This window comes from Rutidosis leptorrhynchoides, chromosome 9 (genome assembly GCF_046630445.1).
Source record: "Rutidosis leptorrhynchoides isolate AG116_Rl617_1_P2 chromosome 9, CSIRO_AGI_Rlap_v1, whole genome shotgun sequence".
Taxonomy (NCBI): Eukaryota; Viridiplantae; Streptophyta; class Magnoliopsida; order Asterales; family Asteraceae; genus Rutidosis; species Rutidosis leptorrhynchoides.
Genome location: NC_092341.1, coordinates 238,184,431 through 238,200,433, shown reverse-complemented (window position 1 = coordinate 238,200,433; position 16,003 = coordinate 238,184,431). Strand labels below are relative to the sequence as shown.

Here is a 16,003-nt window from a genome sequence, read left to right as displayed (position 1 = left end):
TAAACAAGACTAAAATGGAAAACAAATCCCAATTATATGAACCACAAGCACTAAAACAAACTTCAAGGACCAACTTCTAAACCCATCACTGATCAAGGGACAATATTTGTAAATAAACATTTCTGGTTTCTGTTAATCTGTTATCATCACATAATTACCACCATACAACAGACATATTTCGCGCGCTATTTCTCACCACCAATAACCGGAACCCTAACATGCGGTGACGTCACGATGATGATGAATCGCGTCCTAACAACACCCGCCTTCCGTCTCCGTCAATCGCTTACTCGACAGAACGCAAAAACCATCGCATCCGATCAAGTTAGCAGCGAGACATTATGGCAGTACCAAATCCTCGATCCAAATGGCGAAGTTGTTACGCAATGGAATCATTTTTTTCTCGTAACGTGTCTCATGTCACTTTTTATTGATCCGCTTTATTTTTACCTGCCTTATGTTGGTGGAGATACGTGCATGACAACCGATAATTCTGCTGCAATTGCTATTAATACGTGGCGGTCTATTGCTGACGTGTTTTTTGTTTTACATATATTGGTTAAGTTTCGTACCGCATTTGTTGCGCCTAGTTCTAAAGTTTTTGGTAGAGGGGAGCTTGTGATGGATAAACGAGCGATTGCGAGGAAATATTTAAGGTCCGATTTTATTATAGATGTTGCAGCTTCGCTCCCATTACCTCAGGCAAGATTATAATTCGTTATTTGTCGGTATCGTGTCTTTAATTTGAGATACTTTGGTAGCTTGGATTCTATTTCGAGCTCTTTATAAATTTCTTTCGCGAGTAATGATATATATATATGCTTGTTTTATATGACTAAAAACATGTTTAATTCGCTCAACGTTAAAGTTTTTTTATGTGTTGCATCCCCCGTATATCTTTAGGCATTCGTTTTAGGCGTAAGACCCATATGAACCATATTGACTGACTAAATATTAACCGACTAATATTAACCAATTTTAACTTTGACCGGTTCTTGACCGACTAAATTGGGCTTTGACCAACTAAATCTGATTTTGACCCGTTGACTGACATCGACCGATTAATTAGAGTGTTTTTGAAAAATCTAGTCGGTTTGATTGTAGAAAGGGGGATTAATCGGGAATTGTACAACGTTTGAGGGGCCTAGTACACAATAACCCGTCTATGTAAACAAATTGGAGTACGTTTAGTGATAACCGATACAATGCTGAATTATGTACCAAGAAATGAAGAAAAACTTTATATGAAAGTAAAAAAAATTAACTTATGGAATTCCTTTGTGCTGCAGATAGTTCATGAGCTGATCATACCAGCAACAAAACGGAACACCAAAGATCATGCTAATAATACGCTATCTCTAATCGTACTCATTCAGTATATACCTCGATTATTTGTCATTTTCCCATTAAATCAGAGGATCATAAAATCGACGGGGTTTGTTGCCAAAACAGCTTGGGCTGGTGCTGCTTACAATCTCCTACTTTACATGCTTGCTAGTCATGTAAGCATCATTTCCAAATCTCTTATATAACCACTCAAACAAACAGAGATGTCCGTACAAGGGGGCATTTGCCCCCTAAATAAATTTCAATATGAAAAAATTATTTAAGGGTGTTAATGACATTTTATAACTTTTGCCCCTTAAACATGATACTAAACTTTAATGATATAATGATAGTTTTTGAAGTATTACTTCTGTTATATTAGGTATTGGGAGCTTCATGGTATTTAATGTCAATAGGGCGTCAACATTCTTGCTGGCAACAAGGGTGTAAACAGGAGATGGAATCAAAAGTTTGTATAAGTTTTTTGGATTGTAACAGCGTAAATCAACCCGAACGTAAAAAATGGCTTGAAACAACAAGTTTGAGAACCTTATGTGATGCTAGCAATGAAACTTCTCCTTTTAAATTTGGAATGTTTGCGGATGCTTTTACAAGTGAAGTTGCTTCATCCAAGTTCTTCGAGAAGTATTTATATTGCCTTTGGTGGGGTTTGAGAAATTTGAGGTACCATCATTTAAAAATCCCATCTTTTTGAAACCCTTGCAGTGCAATTAGTTCTTGATTACTTATTTGACATCTAAAATTCAAAATAAAGTAACCAAATTTGATCACTAAACTAATTACCAATGCTAAATGTTTTGGCACAAAAAGTAAACAACATTATTCATTCACTGATTACTGCATATAGCCATCTATATCCATAATGTCATCTATACCCATAGAGAACTTAATGAAAAAAATAGTAAACAGGCTCTAAGATAGCTCAGTATAGTTGAAGTTCTGATTAATGAGTCCTGATTCTCAAACTTCGCTAACAACATATCAGTAAACTAATTACTAATGACAAATGTTTTGTCAATATATTTGCAGTTCATACGGACAGAATCTGGATACTAGTATCTACATTGGTGAGACATTATTCTGCTCTGCCATATGTATTGGTGGTCTAATTCTATTTGCACAATTGATAGGAAACATGCAGGTATTTTTATTCATTAATTTTAAAACACAAATATCTTTTTAACTATGCATATTCCACCACTATGATGATTTTGGACCTGAGATGATACATATGATGCCTATTTTACCAGACATACTTGCAATCCATGACGGTGAGACTAGAAGAATGGAGGATCAAGAAAAGAGACACAGAGGAATGGATGAGACACCGTCAATTACCTCAAGACTTGCAAGATCGAGTTCGGCGTTATGTACAATATAAGTGGCTGGCAACTAGAGGAGTTGATGAAGAGTCCATTTTGCAGTCGTTGCCTATTGATCTTCGTCGTGAAATTCAACGCCATCTATGCCTTAATCTTGTTCGTCGGGTATGTCTTCACCATCTTATATCCTCAGCATGTTACTTAACCAACTCTTATCTACTTATGATTATTTATCATTGATTATTGATTATAGACATAATTACGCGGATAGTCCATGTGGTTTACCCAAATTTGCGCAGATAGTCCCTAAACCTGTTCTTTTGCGTTGGTTGTTTTTGTGGTTTACATTTTTTGCTTTGATACTCCCTCCGTATGATGATAATCAATACTTTTAATTAGCAACCGTTAGACGAAAGGACTATCCACGCAAAAATTGTAAACCTCGAGGACTACCAATGCAAAAAAGTTCAGGACGGGGACTATCTTCGTAATTATGGTTTTGATTATATCGTAAACTCTTGCAAACTGTATTGATGACATTTTCTACCTTTTTTTCACTTAGGTGCCTTTCTTTTCACAAATGGATGACAATCTTCTTGACGCCATATGCGAAAGACTCGTGTCATGCTTAAGCACACAAGGCACTTACATTGTTCGTGAAGACGATCCCGTAAACGAGATGCTATTTATAATCAGAGGACAGTTGGAAAGCTCAACTACCGGCGGTGGAAGATCAGGGTTCTTCAATTCTATCACTCTTAGACCAGGGGACTTTTGTGGCGAAGAATTACTCACATGGGCGTTACTACCAAACCCCACTAGTTACCCTTCGTCAACAAGATCCGTTAGAACTCTAACAGAAGTAGAAGGCTTTGCATTACGAGCCGAAGATCTTAAATTTGTGGCTAACCAATTCAAATACCTTCATAGCAAGAAGCTACAACATGCATTTAGATATTATTCTCACCAATGGAGAACATGGGGTGCTTGTTTCGTGCAAGCTGCTTGGAGAAAATACAAACGACGAAAGCTTGCAAAAGAATTGGCCCTTCAAGAGGAAATGGTGGATGGTTATTATTATGAGTCGGGGAGTGATGGTAGTCCAAGGTCTAGTGATGGACATGGTGGCGGTCAACAGTCGGGAGTTGGAGTTAGTGCAACAATTTTGGCGTCGAGATTTGCTGCGAATACAAGAAAGGGGATTGGGCATCATAAAGTGACGTCTGTTGATTCATCTACGAGTCTTAAAATGCCTCAATTGTTCAAACCAGATGAGCCTAGATTTTGAAATTTGAACGGTAGCGAATATATAAACTTCGTATATATATGTTGCAAGCCAAATTAGCTAATTTCTCAAGATTGTAACGCAATAATTTTATTTGATAGTAACAATCAACAATTAAGTTACAAGCATGTTAAATATTTGTTAATGAAATGTTGTGTGTTTCTTGTAATTAGTAATTAGTACTCCGTAGTTAGTTACCATATCCTAAATTTTTGATGGCATTTATGTAAGGGTTTATTGTTTCAAAATTCAAAAAAATTCACGCATTGAATGATGTGAAATTTGAAAATTATGTATTTAAGATCTAAAGACTATATATTATTTAACTCGCTGTCATATGCATAATGTATGTATCAAAGAACAGTAAAAAAAACACTACAAAAATAAGTTTATAGAGCTTAAATACCTAAAATATGAATTTTCAAATTATGTCTTGCACAATAGTAAAAGTTGTAAAAATTTTAGTATCTTTTTAGTAACAAACCGTTTATGTACTTAGGCACCTACACTATACATTAGATATAATACATAACCTATACAATGTTGCTATTAAACAATGGGTTCAGATTACAACAAATTATTGTCGACTGACTGAGACTGTTTACCAAACACTACACAAATAACACTCCTTCTGGCTACAGATGGAGATAAAAATTGGGTGGTAAGTACTGACCCTAAAATACTACTCCATATAATGCCATAACTGTAATCTTTTGCGCAAACAAGTCTAAAGTGGCCCCTCAGGTAACTGATCCTTATCGACTTATCGAATACGGCCCTAACTGATCTAACAGTTACCGCTAACTGTAATCTTAATCGTATAAGTACCATGTTTACTTCATGTCCCCTAATTTCAGGGCTATTAGGACCAAATACCATAAATCAGGTCCTGCTACAGGTGTTGTACTTGTACAGTTGTAATATGAGTATATGACAATCAACATAAAGTTATTGTTCAACAACTATACCATATGTAATTACAGATCCAGAAAAAACATACACATGTGAAGTGATATAAAGGGCAATAAAGCAGCAAAAATGAAGCCATTCACATAATACTGTATAGTATATAGTATGCACTTCGTAAATGAATGGCTGTGAGAATGTTTAGATCGCATATCTCACCTACATACTTCAATCACATATTTTCAAACTTAATGCAAAGCATTTACAAGTAAAGAACATTTAACGATACTGGAAAAATCATACAGTACTCACTATAACACCAAACATACCATATATTTCATCTTTTGGTGTTACAAACCTGAACCGGGACCCTCTCGTGAAATGCTAGTGACACGAAGAACGGCTTGGGAACTTAACTTTGGAAGGTTAGACTCACAAAACGTCTGCCAAGTCTGTACCTTAGGTTCGTTAGTTAACGTGTCTTGTTCTTGTGCCAAAACGGGAGATTTTTCATATGCTATTTGTAGCTCCAAAAGAAGAGCACGAGCTGACTCACGTGACTCGGGGAGTTGGTCACTCAATTGGGAAGAAGCTAGTTGGATTAACTTTTCAATTCCATAATCTCTGATTCCCTCAGCACCCTTTACATAATTCAGAAAAAAATTGAATACATAAACAAACGTGCTATCAAAATAAAATAAATAATTTTTAAAAACATTAACATAATTGTCAAAAAAACATAAACATAATCGTTCATTTGCTTCAAAACTCTAAAATTCTAATTTAAATTCATATTAAAATGTTGACCAAATTTGACTTTAAGAGACTTTGACCAACTTTAACTGACTTTGACCAACATATCCAATTTTGACCCATTAACCAACGTTGACCGATTAATGAAACGGATTTTGAAAAATCGGATCTGTATGTTCTTAAAAAAAGAGTAATCAAGGTTTTTTTACAACAGTTCATGAATATGAAGGTAACACAATGCAATGAAAAGCTATCTTTTGAAGTATCATCTACAAAATACCCAAAACCAAAACATACACATAGTATTGATAACAACCTTAACCTGTTCACCTTTAAATGGGTTGATTTGGGTAACATATTGAAAGTATTTCGTATGCCCGAGAGACATATTAAATTAATGTGGCTAACATGTTATGATCCAAGTCGGGTCATACCCAATAACAAGCTTACCAACACCTTATATGTATTTAATCTTAACGATTGGGTCGTTAAATAAATACGCGACACTTGAACTTTAGAAAATCGGTTTTCTAAAATATCATCACTTGAGATAAATTATTTGGATAATTTATATTTAATTATTTATAGGTTTAAATAATTATGTTGTGTTATATTTTATAAAATGGTTTATAAAATTATTGCAAGTAACAAATACATATACAAGTTTTATAAAAGTTTATACAAGTTTTATAAAAATTGCATCTTGTATAAAATAATGGGTTAGTGTGGGCAGATTTTGTAGCCCCAAGAAATGCCCTCACATGCTTATTCCTTTGGTATTTTTGAGGCTTCAACTTTCAAGGTCATGATATGAAGTATACCAAGGCATTTTGACTAAGACTTGCATGAAAACACACATAGAACTAGCTTGAAAATTCTGCTCCTTTTTCTCTCTATTCTGGCCGAAATATTTGGCTGTTAGGAGAAGGTTTTTCAAGTCCATTTTCAAGTTAAAATTAAGTGTCAATAAATCCTAACCATAGCATTAGGTGTTGGGTAAAAGTTTGGGGTATTATCTCTTGAGGTTTCATAGTTTTGAGACTCCATTCATCACCATCTTTTGCAAGTTGCTGTCCAGTTTTTTGGGTTCAAAGAAAGTGGGTTTGAAGCTAGTTATCAAGGTGATTAAAGTCTAGCCAATACAAGGGTGTGTTGGTACTTTGTCTCATCATCTTCCTCATCATCATTCAAGCAATTTTCAGCCCTTAAACTTAGTTTAAGGAGGTATAAAACACTCTTCCTTTCTTGTTAATTAGTAAGCATTATTTCACAATTTGATCCATGGGGTTTAACTTTAAAATGGTTTAAAGATAAACAAGTTTAATTGGTAATTACACGCTTCCGAATATTATGATTCTTAAAAGGTTTTAAGACTTATCAAACTTGTTAAATCCCAACAATGGTATCAGAGCCGAAGTTGTTGAAATATGCTTCGAATTGTTGTTTAAAACCCACTACATTTGCAATCTACTAACATGCATGAATGTAGATTGCAAAAACAAATGGGTTTGGGTGGGTTTGTAAGCTTGGCCGAATTTGAAAGAGGTTCCAAGAGGGTTTGGAACTTGCATTTTGGTCAATTTTGGTTGCATGTTAAAGTTCACAATCCTAGCCTTGACCTTGTGTTGATTGCATGTTATATTTGGTTGATTTGTTATATTCATTTGGTATGTAATTTTATTCATTCAATTGGCATGTAATAATTATTATTTTGGCTATGTAATTTGTTTTACATTTGGTATGTAAAATAGAATAGGTTGTATTTCATTTTCTAGATAAAAATGTATTAGGATACATATTTTGTAAAAATGAAGAACAAGATCATGAAGACTTCAAGAACACAAGGAGCATATGGATGCAAGGTTAAGTGGGAGATTGTAATCTCCTACTTTGTATGATTAACCCTTACCCGGTGACATTTGTTTTCGGCTAAACAAATGTCCACCAAAATGGCTAGATTGTGAACATACTTATTTTGCATATGTGGTTGTTTGTATGATTATTGTTTTGTATTTTTGGTTGATACAATTAATCACAAGATAACAACTAACAAAACGACATTTTAATTGGTTAAATTAGACGTGCTAAGTACATGCAAAACGGCAATTTAAATGGTTAAATTTAAAAGGCAACCGAGAACCTTAATAAATGGTTATTAAGAACATGATAAGGATCATACATATAAAATGGTTTATATCAAGTAATTGGCTTAATTACAAAACATGAAAATGGATTTTCAAATAAACCATACACTAAATGCATGTTGGTGTATGGTGCAAAAGTTTTCCTAAACTAGAAATAACGAAAACTCAAAATCCCTTTAACAAACAAGCTAAACAAGTTTAACGCCATCCTTTTGTGAAAACACTTAGACATATTAAGAAACTCTTGACGGGATAAAGGTCACCTAACCGTCATGAGCGGACTAATATCAATAAGGTAAATTTCGCACACTTGTGGGATAAAGGTCACCTAACCACTTGTATGTTGAATTTACATGTTTACACAAGTGGGACGACTTGATTTGGGAATCATGAACTTAGGGTCACCGAAGCATGAGGAACAAAAAGGCGTTGATGGGATAAATATGCCATGCAAAAGGATTGCATGATCCCATAACTTAGAAGTTGCAAAAGGATTGCAATTGTCATATAATGACTACCTAGCTAAATCAAATAACGGGATAAAGGTCACCTAACCGAAATTTGATTTACCGTTGGATTCCAATATTTAATAAGTCAATTAAAATTTTAAAAGGGTATTGAATGTTAAATTAAAATCAATACTTAAACGAACTTTGTTAATTTTGTAGATGGCCGCAAATAACAACAACAACATTCCAAACGCACCACTTAACCTGAACCACCTATCATTAAGGTCTCTCTTAGAGAAAGACAAACTCAACCATACAAACTTTATGGATTGGTTCCGCAATCTTCGGATTGTCCTCAAACAAGAGGATAAAATGTATGTGCTTGAGGACCCCATTCCCGATCAACCGGATGAGAATGATGTGGAGGCAATGGCCTCTTACGATAAGTATTGCCACGACTCCCTTCAAGTCTCATGCTTAATGCTTGGGACTATGATACCCGAACTCCAAAAGGATTTCGAGCATCATAGTGCATACGACATGATAACGCAATTGAAGGAGATGTTCCTCCAACAAGCGCGTGTCGAACGCTTCGAAACGGTTCGGGCGCTACATGCTTGTCGTATGGACGATACCCAATCGGTTTCATCTTATGTACTTAAGATGAAAAGCCTTATCGATCGTGCTAACCGTCTTAACCTAAACATATCTAATGAGTTAGCCACCGATCTTATCCTTAACTCCCTATCAAAAAGGTTTGATCAATTTGTAATTAATTACAATATGAATGGGATGGATAAGAGCATAGGTGAGCTTCACGGTATGCTTAGAACGGCGGAAACTAGCATGGGTAAAAGGGCTTTACCCGTGTTAGCAATCGATCAAGGTGGATCCAAAGGTAACACCTCTAAGCCAAAGGTGGCTAAGAGGAAAGGACCCGCCCATCAAGGCAAAGGGAAGGGGAAGATGGTTACCCCAACCAAGAACAAAGCTAAGAAGCAAAAGGTAGCCGAGAAGGCAAACCCAAAGGAAGACCCATGTTTCGGTTGCGGTGAAATGGGTCATTGGAAACGAAACTGTCCGGTCTATCTTAAGGAGTTGAAGGACAAGAGGGATGCAGGGCAAACCTCAGGTAATATATATATGGTATATATAGAGCTTAGTATTACTTCTTCTAATACATGGGTATTAGACACTGGATGTGGAACTCACATTTGCAATTCATTGCAGGGGTTCAAAAGAAGTAGCAAGCAAACGGGAACATCAAGTCTCTACATGGGTAATGGAGCCAAAGTGCAAGTGAAGGCTCAAGGAGACTTTGTGTTAAAGCTTCCAAGTGGTTTGGAACTTATTTTGAAAGATGTTTTGTATGCACCCGATTTATGTCGAAACATTATTTCCATTTCCCGTTTGAAACAATGTGGTTTTTATCTTAATTTTGTTAATGATGATATCCATATTTATTTGGATAATGTATTCTATTTCAAGGCTTCACCTTCAAATGGAATTTATGAATTGGTTCATGATGACACATCATCTAGTAGCTCAATGTACCATACAAGCACCAAGAAACTCAAAAGGGATTTGAGTGATTCCTATTTATGGCATTGTCGCCTTGGTCACATAAACAAGAACCGAATGCATACACTTCAAAAGGATGGACTTTTGAAATCAAATGAAATGGATTCGTTTGATGTATGTGAATCTTGTTTACAAGGCAAGATGACTAAAGCACCTTTCAAAGGGACTTATGAAAGGGCTAAAGATTTATTAGGATTAATACATTCGGATGTATGTGGACCCTTTAAACCCATGACTAGGAATGGTGAAAGATACTTTGTTACTTTCATTGATGACTTTAGTCGTTTCGGATATGTCTATTTATTAAGACACAAGGACGAAACGTTTGAAGCATTCAAAGAATATCAAAACGAAGTACAAAATCAACTCAACAAGACAATTAAGGTACTTCGTACCGATAGAGGAGGTGAATACCTGAGCGATGCTTTCCAAGATCATCTTAGGAGTTGTGGGATTATCTCACAACTTACTCCACCCGGAACACCCCAACTTAATGGAGTTTCCGAAAGGAGGAACCGAACCCTAATGGATATGGTTCGATCTATGATGGCAAGAAGCTCGTTGCCTCTATCATTTTGGGGTTATTGTCTAAGCTCCGCGGCTCGTATTTTAAATATGGCCCCAACCAAGAAAGTGGAACGAACTCCTCACGAGATGTGGTTTGGTAAAACCCCATCTCTATCATACTTAAAGGTATGGGGATGTGAAGCTTATCCTAAGCGTTACGTCCCTAATAAGTTGAATGCTCGATCCACGAAGTGTATCTTCATAGGATATCCCAAGGATGATATGGGATACTATTTCTATGATCCATCCGAGCAGAATGTATTTGTTGCTCGGAAGGCGGAATTCCTTGAAACTAAGTTCCTAATGGAAGGAAATAGTGAAAGGAAGATAGATCTTGAAGAGGTTCAAGATCAAGTAGATGATACACAATTGGTTAACACTAGCACTCAACATGAAAATGTTGATAGTGATCAAATGGATGATCAAAATACACAAGACATTCGTAGATCTGGTAGGATTAGCAATCCTCCTGAGAGATATGGGTTTCTCATAGATGGTTGTTATACGGTTGATTTGGATGAACCGACAAACTACCAAGATGCTTTATCAAGGATTGATAAAGATAAATGGCAGGATGCCATGGACGCCGAGATGCAATCCATGTATGAAAACCAAGTGTGGGAACTTGTTGAGCAACCTCCTAGCTCTAAGCTAGTTGATTGCAAATGGCTTTTCAAGAAGAAAACCGACATACATGGAAACTTGGATACATATAAAGCTAGACTTGTAGCAAAAGGTTTCACTCAAACTCAAGGGGTTGATTATGATGAAACTTTCTCGCCAGTGGCAATGCTAAAGTCTATTAGGATATTATTTGCCATTGCTGCTCACTACGACTATGAAATATGGCAAATGGATGTCAAAACCGCTTTCCTAAATGGATATCTTATGGAAGATGTCTATATGGTCCAGCCTGAAGGTTTTGTTGATCCAAAATATCCTAAAAGGGTATGCAAGTTAAAGAAGTCAATCTACGGATTGAAACAAGCATCTAGAATGTGGAATCATCGTTTTAATGAGGAAGCCGAGAAATTTGGCTTCATTAAAAATGGTGATGAAGCTTGTGTATATAAGAAAGCTAGTGGGAGCACTATCATATTCCTTGTACTATATGTGGATGATATATTATTATTTGGGAATGATATTACCACAATGCAAGGAGTCAAAACTTGGCTAAGGAGTTGCTTCTCCATTAAGGATCTTGGAGATGCACAATACATATTGGGGATAGGGATCTATAGGAATAGATCCAAGAGATTGATAGGTTTAAGTCAAAGTACATACATTGATAAAATCTTGAAAAGGTTCAAGATGGAAAACTCTAAGAAAGGTTTGGTACCTATTCAAAGAGGAACCAGTCTCAGTTCATCTCAGTGTCCCACCACGAAAGATGAACAAGAGAAAATGAAGAAAGTCCCATACGCATCTGCTATTGGGTCTATCATGTATGCAATGATATGTACTAGACCGGATGTGTCATGCGCTCTAAGCTTGACAAGTAGATACCAGAATAACCCAGGAAACAGTCATTGGATTGCTGTTAAAAGTATATTGAAATACCTTAGGAGGACTAAGGATATGTTTCTAATATATGGGTCTGGTGAGGAGGAACTCGTTGTAAAAGGTTACGTGGATGCGAGTTTCCAAACTGATCGAGATGACTCTCGATCACAATCCGGTTATGTCTTCATGTTAAATGGTGGTGCGGTCTCTTGGAAGAGTTCGAAACAGGAGGTTGTTGCGTTATCCACTACAGAGTCGGAGTACATTGCCGCCTCACTGGCAGCTCAGGAAGCTGCATGGATGAAGAAATTCATCGACGACTTAGGAGTGGTCCCTTCCATTCAGGACCCTCTTGAGATCTTTTGTGACAACGAGGGTGCGATTGCTCAAATCAAGGAACCTCGTGCCCATCAAAAGACTCGTCACATTGAGCGGAGATTCAACTACATAAGGGATGAAGTTGAAAAAGGAAAGATATGTATTCGCAAAGTTCATACAGATCATAATGTTGCGGATCCACTCACGAAGCTTTTACATGGGCCAAAACATGAGGGACATGTTTGTGCATTAGGGCTTCGATATTCTAGTGATTGGATATGATCTATTTTAAGCATTGTACCGGAACGAAATTATTCAAACTCATTAATATAACTATGGTGTTAATTTATTTGAGTTAAGTCCCTATTTTGCATATTTCATCCATGAATAAGCAATTATTCTAAATTTCCGTAGTCGATCACATTTGTGGGAACAAGTGTGAGGTTTAGACTATTATGAACTTGGATTGGTATACATTCAGGTTGAATGTAGGGCAAGGTTGCTACCAAGGTTCATAGATATTTGTGGGATACAAATATTGGAAGACCCGCTCTCAAGATTTACTGTATGGAGCCTTTGTGGTTGATCACATGTAATCTTGAGTAAAGGCGAATATCATTGTATCCTCTGACCTGAGATACATATTGGGTCCTGATATTCACCGAGTATTATGCCTTGATTCTTTCCTTCGCTATTCTGAAATATGGTAGTACATAAGGAAGAGCTCAGGTATAATACAAAGTGTGTATCTAGGACGTATGTAGTCAAGATGGAATTTGTCCCTCTTATTCGTTGAGAGTCAGATGTCTAAGGCCTGATAAAGTTAAATCTATAAGAGAGTGGTCACTCTGTATCTCTTGGATTTGACATGACATCTAGGACGAAAGGATAAAATGAAAGAATCACCTAATCATATTCGAGATGGGAACTCGAAAAGGATGATGTTATTGAATGGCACAAAGTCATAACATATTGGGGGTGATGGACGGTCGTTAGGTGGTATCCATCACTTGCATTAATTTCTTATGTTTCTCGTGCAAGTGGGAGATTGAAAGTATTTCGTATGCCCGAGAGACATATTAAATTAATGTGGCTAACATGTTATGATCCAAGTCGGGTCATACCCAATAACAAGCTTACCAACACCTTATATGTATTTAATCTTAACGATTGGGTCGTTAAATAAATACGCGACACTTGAACTTTAGAAAATCGGTTTTCTAAAATATCATCACTTGAGATAAATTATTTGGATAATTTATATTTAATTATTTATAGGTTTAAATAATTATGTTGTGTTATATTTTATAAAATGGTTTATAAAATTATTGCAAGTAACAAATACATATACAAGTTTTATAAAAGTTTATACAAGTTTTATAAAAATTGCATCTTGTATAAAATAATGGGTTAGTGTGGGCAGATTTTGTAGCCCCAAGAAATGCCCTCACATGCTTATTCCTTTGGTATTTTTGAGGCTTCAACTTTCAAGGTCATGATATGAAGTATACCAAGGCATTTTGACTAAGACTTGCATGAAAACACACATAGAACTAGCTTGAAAATTCTGCTCCTTTTTCTCTCTATTCTGGCCGAAATATTTGGCTGTTAGGAGAAGGTTTTTCAAGTCCATTTTCAAGTTAAAATTAAGTGTCAATAAATCCTAACCATAGCATTAGGTGTTGGGTAAAAGTTTGGGGTATTATCTCTTGAGGTTTCATAGTTTTGAGACTCCATTCATCACCATCTTTTGCAAGTTGCTGTCCAGTTTTTTGGGTTCAAAGAAAGTGGGTTTGAAGCTAGTTATCAAGGTGATTAAAGTCTAGCCAATACAAGGGTGTGTTGGTACTTTGTCTCATCATCTTCCTCATCATCATTCAAGCAATTTTCAGCCCTTAAACTTAGTTTAAGGAGGTATAAAACACTCTTCCTTTCTTGTTAATTAGTAAGCATTATTTCACAATTTGATCCATGGGGTTTAACTTTAAAATGGTTTAAAGATAAACAAGTTTAATTGGTAATTACACGCTTCCGAATATTATGATTCTTAAAAGGTTTTAAGACTTATCAAACTTGTTAAATCCCAACACATATTACCTTTTAACAGATCAAATTGTTTAAGTTAAGACATTTAACTACAAAAAAGGATGTCAATTTTCAACTGCCAACTAAAGCATATTCAAGTGCAAAAAATGCTTTATTAAAGAAAGTTGGATTACTATTGTCGTTGTATAATACTTCAAAATCATATTGAATAGTGAATAAGCTAATTATTTGCAAACGTATTTTTAACTGGCATGTACTTACCAGCCTAGGTACAATACGAGAAACACACATCGAAGCCTTTGCACGTATACGAGGATTGCGGTTCTTAAGGTAAGGTTGCACCTTTGGCAACAACAAAACAGGGGAGACCGAAATTGTCAAAGTTATCAAAGCTTTCTCAGCAGCCTCACACACAAACCGTTTATCTTGAGAAGACTTCAAAAGTAGTACTACAAGCTAAAAGCAAACATAATTCGCCAAAAAGCAAAATAAGAAAAAATAAATCAGTTTTTACCAAAAAATAAAAAAATCAGTGCAGTATAAAAGAAGGATCTTACGAGTGGATCCAATGCATCAATTATGCTATCGCCAAAGGCTTTAAAAATGTCAGCAGAAGTCATGATAGCAGTTTTACAAACAGCACTTCTTGGGTTCTTTAAAGCTTTCACAACAAGAGAAATCACATTTTCCCTATTTGTAAAAATATTGTGTCAACAAATACTGGTAAGAATATTAATAAATAAAAAACTTTAAGCAGACACATATTTAGAAAATAACAGAAGCTTACAGAATGTCTTCCAAAGCTTCCTTGTGGTATATTGAGAAACGTCGTACATTGTTAAGAGTCTCACAAAGTAAAACCCAGTCTTTAGACTCTAATCCAGCTACAAGCACCTAAATAATAATGTATATATTATAAAATTATCATTTTGTAACTGATAATTAGTCGTTTTAGGTATTTGACTGCACAAGTGTACTTTATACTACTTTGATCCACTTTACTCACAGATAGCTTAAAATTTTCTACACATTTGACCGAAGACAAACATAATACAACCCAAATTGACTCGTTTTCATATAAGTAGCGTACACTTTCATATTATGGTATAATTTTGATCAGAAATCCTAATACAGTTAAAGATAAGCAAATATACCTTAAGGCTCTTATCAACATCTTCAAGATCATCCAATTTATCAGATTCAATGTATTCCACTTCTGAAACCACCACCTCCGGGCCCACATGTGGAACCTCATTTCCATTGATAGGGGTTTCAACCAAAGAGACGACGTTTTTTCTTTGTTTTCCTCCAACAATTTCGTCAGTATGTTCAACATAGTGCTTAGTTAGAATGCCTTTACTTGCAGTCTCAATTTTCTTCTCAGATATTGGGAGCAGATTAAGATCTCTAAGAGCATTTTCAGACATCATTTTACACCTGAAAAAATTAAGAAAAAATAACATGATATCGAAAGCATATTGATATTATTAACAGAAACATCAACTAAAGATACTAACATATGAAAGGTTAAAGACTACGCAAACAATCAAGTCAAGACTAAAGAAGAAACCAGCACTTCACTACTAGTATCAACGCATTTACACATGTTCTACAACTGATTTAAAACTCTGAAGCACATGAGTACATTGTTTTAATTGAAAACGACGTCAACTCTTCAACGATAGAACAATATGGCACTTCTTAATTCTGGCTACATGATCTTGTAACTAATGATATTTAGTACTATTATTTGAGACTCCGGCTTGGTCAATTTATTAGGTT

General features: G+C 35.6%; 2 protein-coding genes across 2 annotated transcripts; one reads left to right on the top strand and one right to left on the bottom strand.

The window, feature by feature from the left end:
* LOC139867406 (cyclic nucleotide-gated ion channel 18-like) lies at positions 1 to 4,075 on the top strand. The gene is made up of 6 exons (XM_071855775.1): positions 1 to 702; positions 1,290 to 1,502; positions 1,709 to 2,010; positions 2,377 to 2,488; positions 2,598 to 2,834; positions 3,232 to 4,075. The coding sequence occupies exons 1-6, from the start codon at positions 235 to 237 to the stop codon at positions 3,955 to 3,957; spliced, it is 2,058 nt and encodes a 685-aa protein (XP_071711876.1). The 5' UTR covers positions 1 to 234; the 3' UTR covers positions 3,958 to 4,075.
* A 712-nt stretch (positions 4,076 to 4,787) lies between these two features.
* On the bottom strand, positions 4,788 to 15,648 carry LOC139868611 (uncharacterized). Its single transcript, XM_071856945.1, has 6 exons — positions 15,376 to 15,648; positions 15,009 to 15,115; positions 14,779 to 14,911; positions 14,483 to 14,677; positions 5,319 to 5,501; positions 4,788 to 4,916 (listed from the first exon to the last, which is right to left on the bottom strand). Exons 1-6 carry the CDS (start codon positions 15,646 to 15,648, stop codon positions 4,788 to 4,790), a joined length of 1,020 nt encoding a protein of 339 aa, XP_071713046.1.
* Between the last annotated feature and the right edge of the window lie 355 nt (positions 15,649 to 16,003).

What these genes read in the sequence shown, in the direction of transcription:
- LOC139867406 (XM_071855775.1), top strand. Translation starts at nt 235, where the DNA reads ATGATGATGAATCGCGTCCTAACAACACCCGCCTTCCGTCTCCGTCAA. An exon ending in CTTCGCTCCCATTACCTCAG is followed by an intron (nt 703 to 1,289) that starts GCAAGATTATAA and finishes TTTGTGCTGCAG; the next exon opens with ATAGTTCATGAGCTGATCAT. An exon ending in AATTGATAGGAAACATGCAG is followed by an intron (nt 2,489 to 2,597) that starts GTATTTTTATTC and finishes CTATTTTACCAG; the next exon opens with ACATACTTGCAATCCATGAC.
- LOC139868611 (XM_071856945.1), bottom strand. Translation starts at nt 15,648, where the DNA reads ATGTCTGAAAATGCTCTTAGAGATCTTAATCTGCTCCCAATATCTGAG. An exon ending in GAAGCTTTGGAAGACATTCT is followed by an intron (nt 14,912 to 15,008) that starts GTAAGCTTCTGT and finishes TTTTACAAATAG; the next exon opens with GGAAAATGTGATTTCTCTTG. An exon ending in TTGATGCATTGGATCCACTC is followed by an intron (nt 14,678 to 14,778) that starts GTAAGATCCTTC and finishes GTTTGCTTTTAG; the next exon opens with CTTGTAGTACTACTTTTGAA.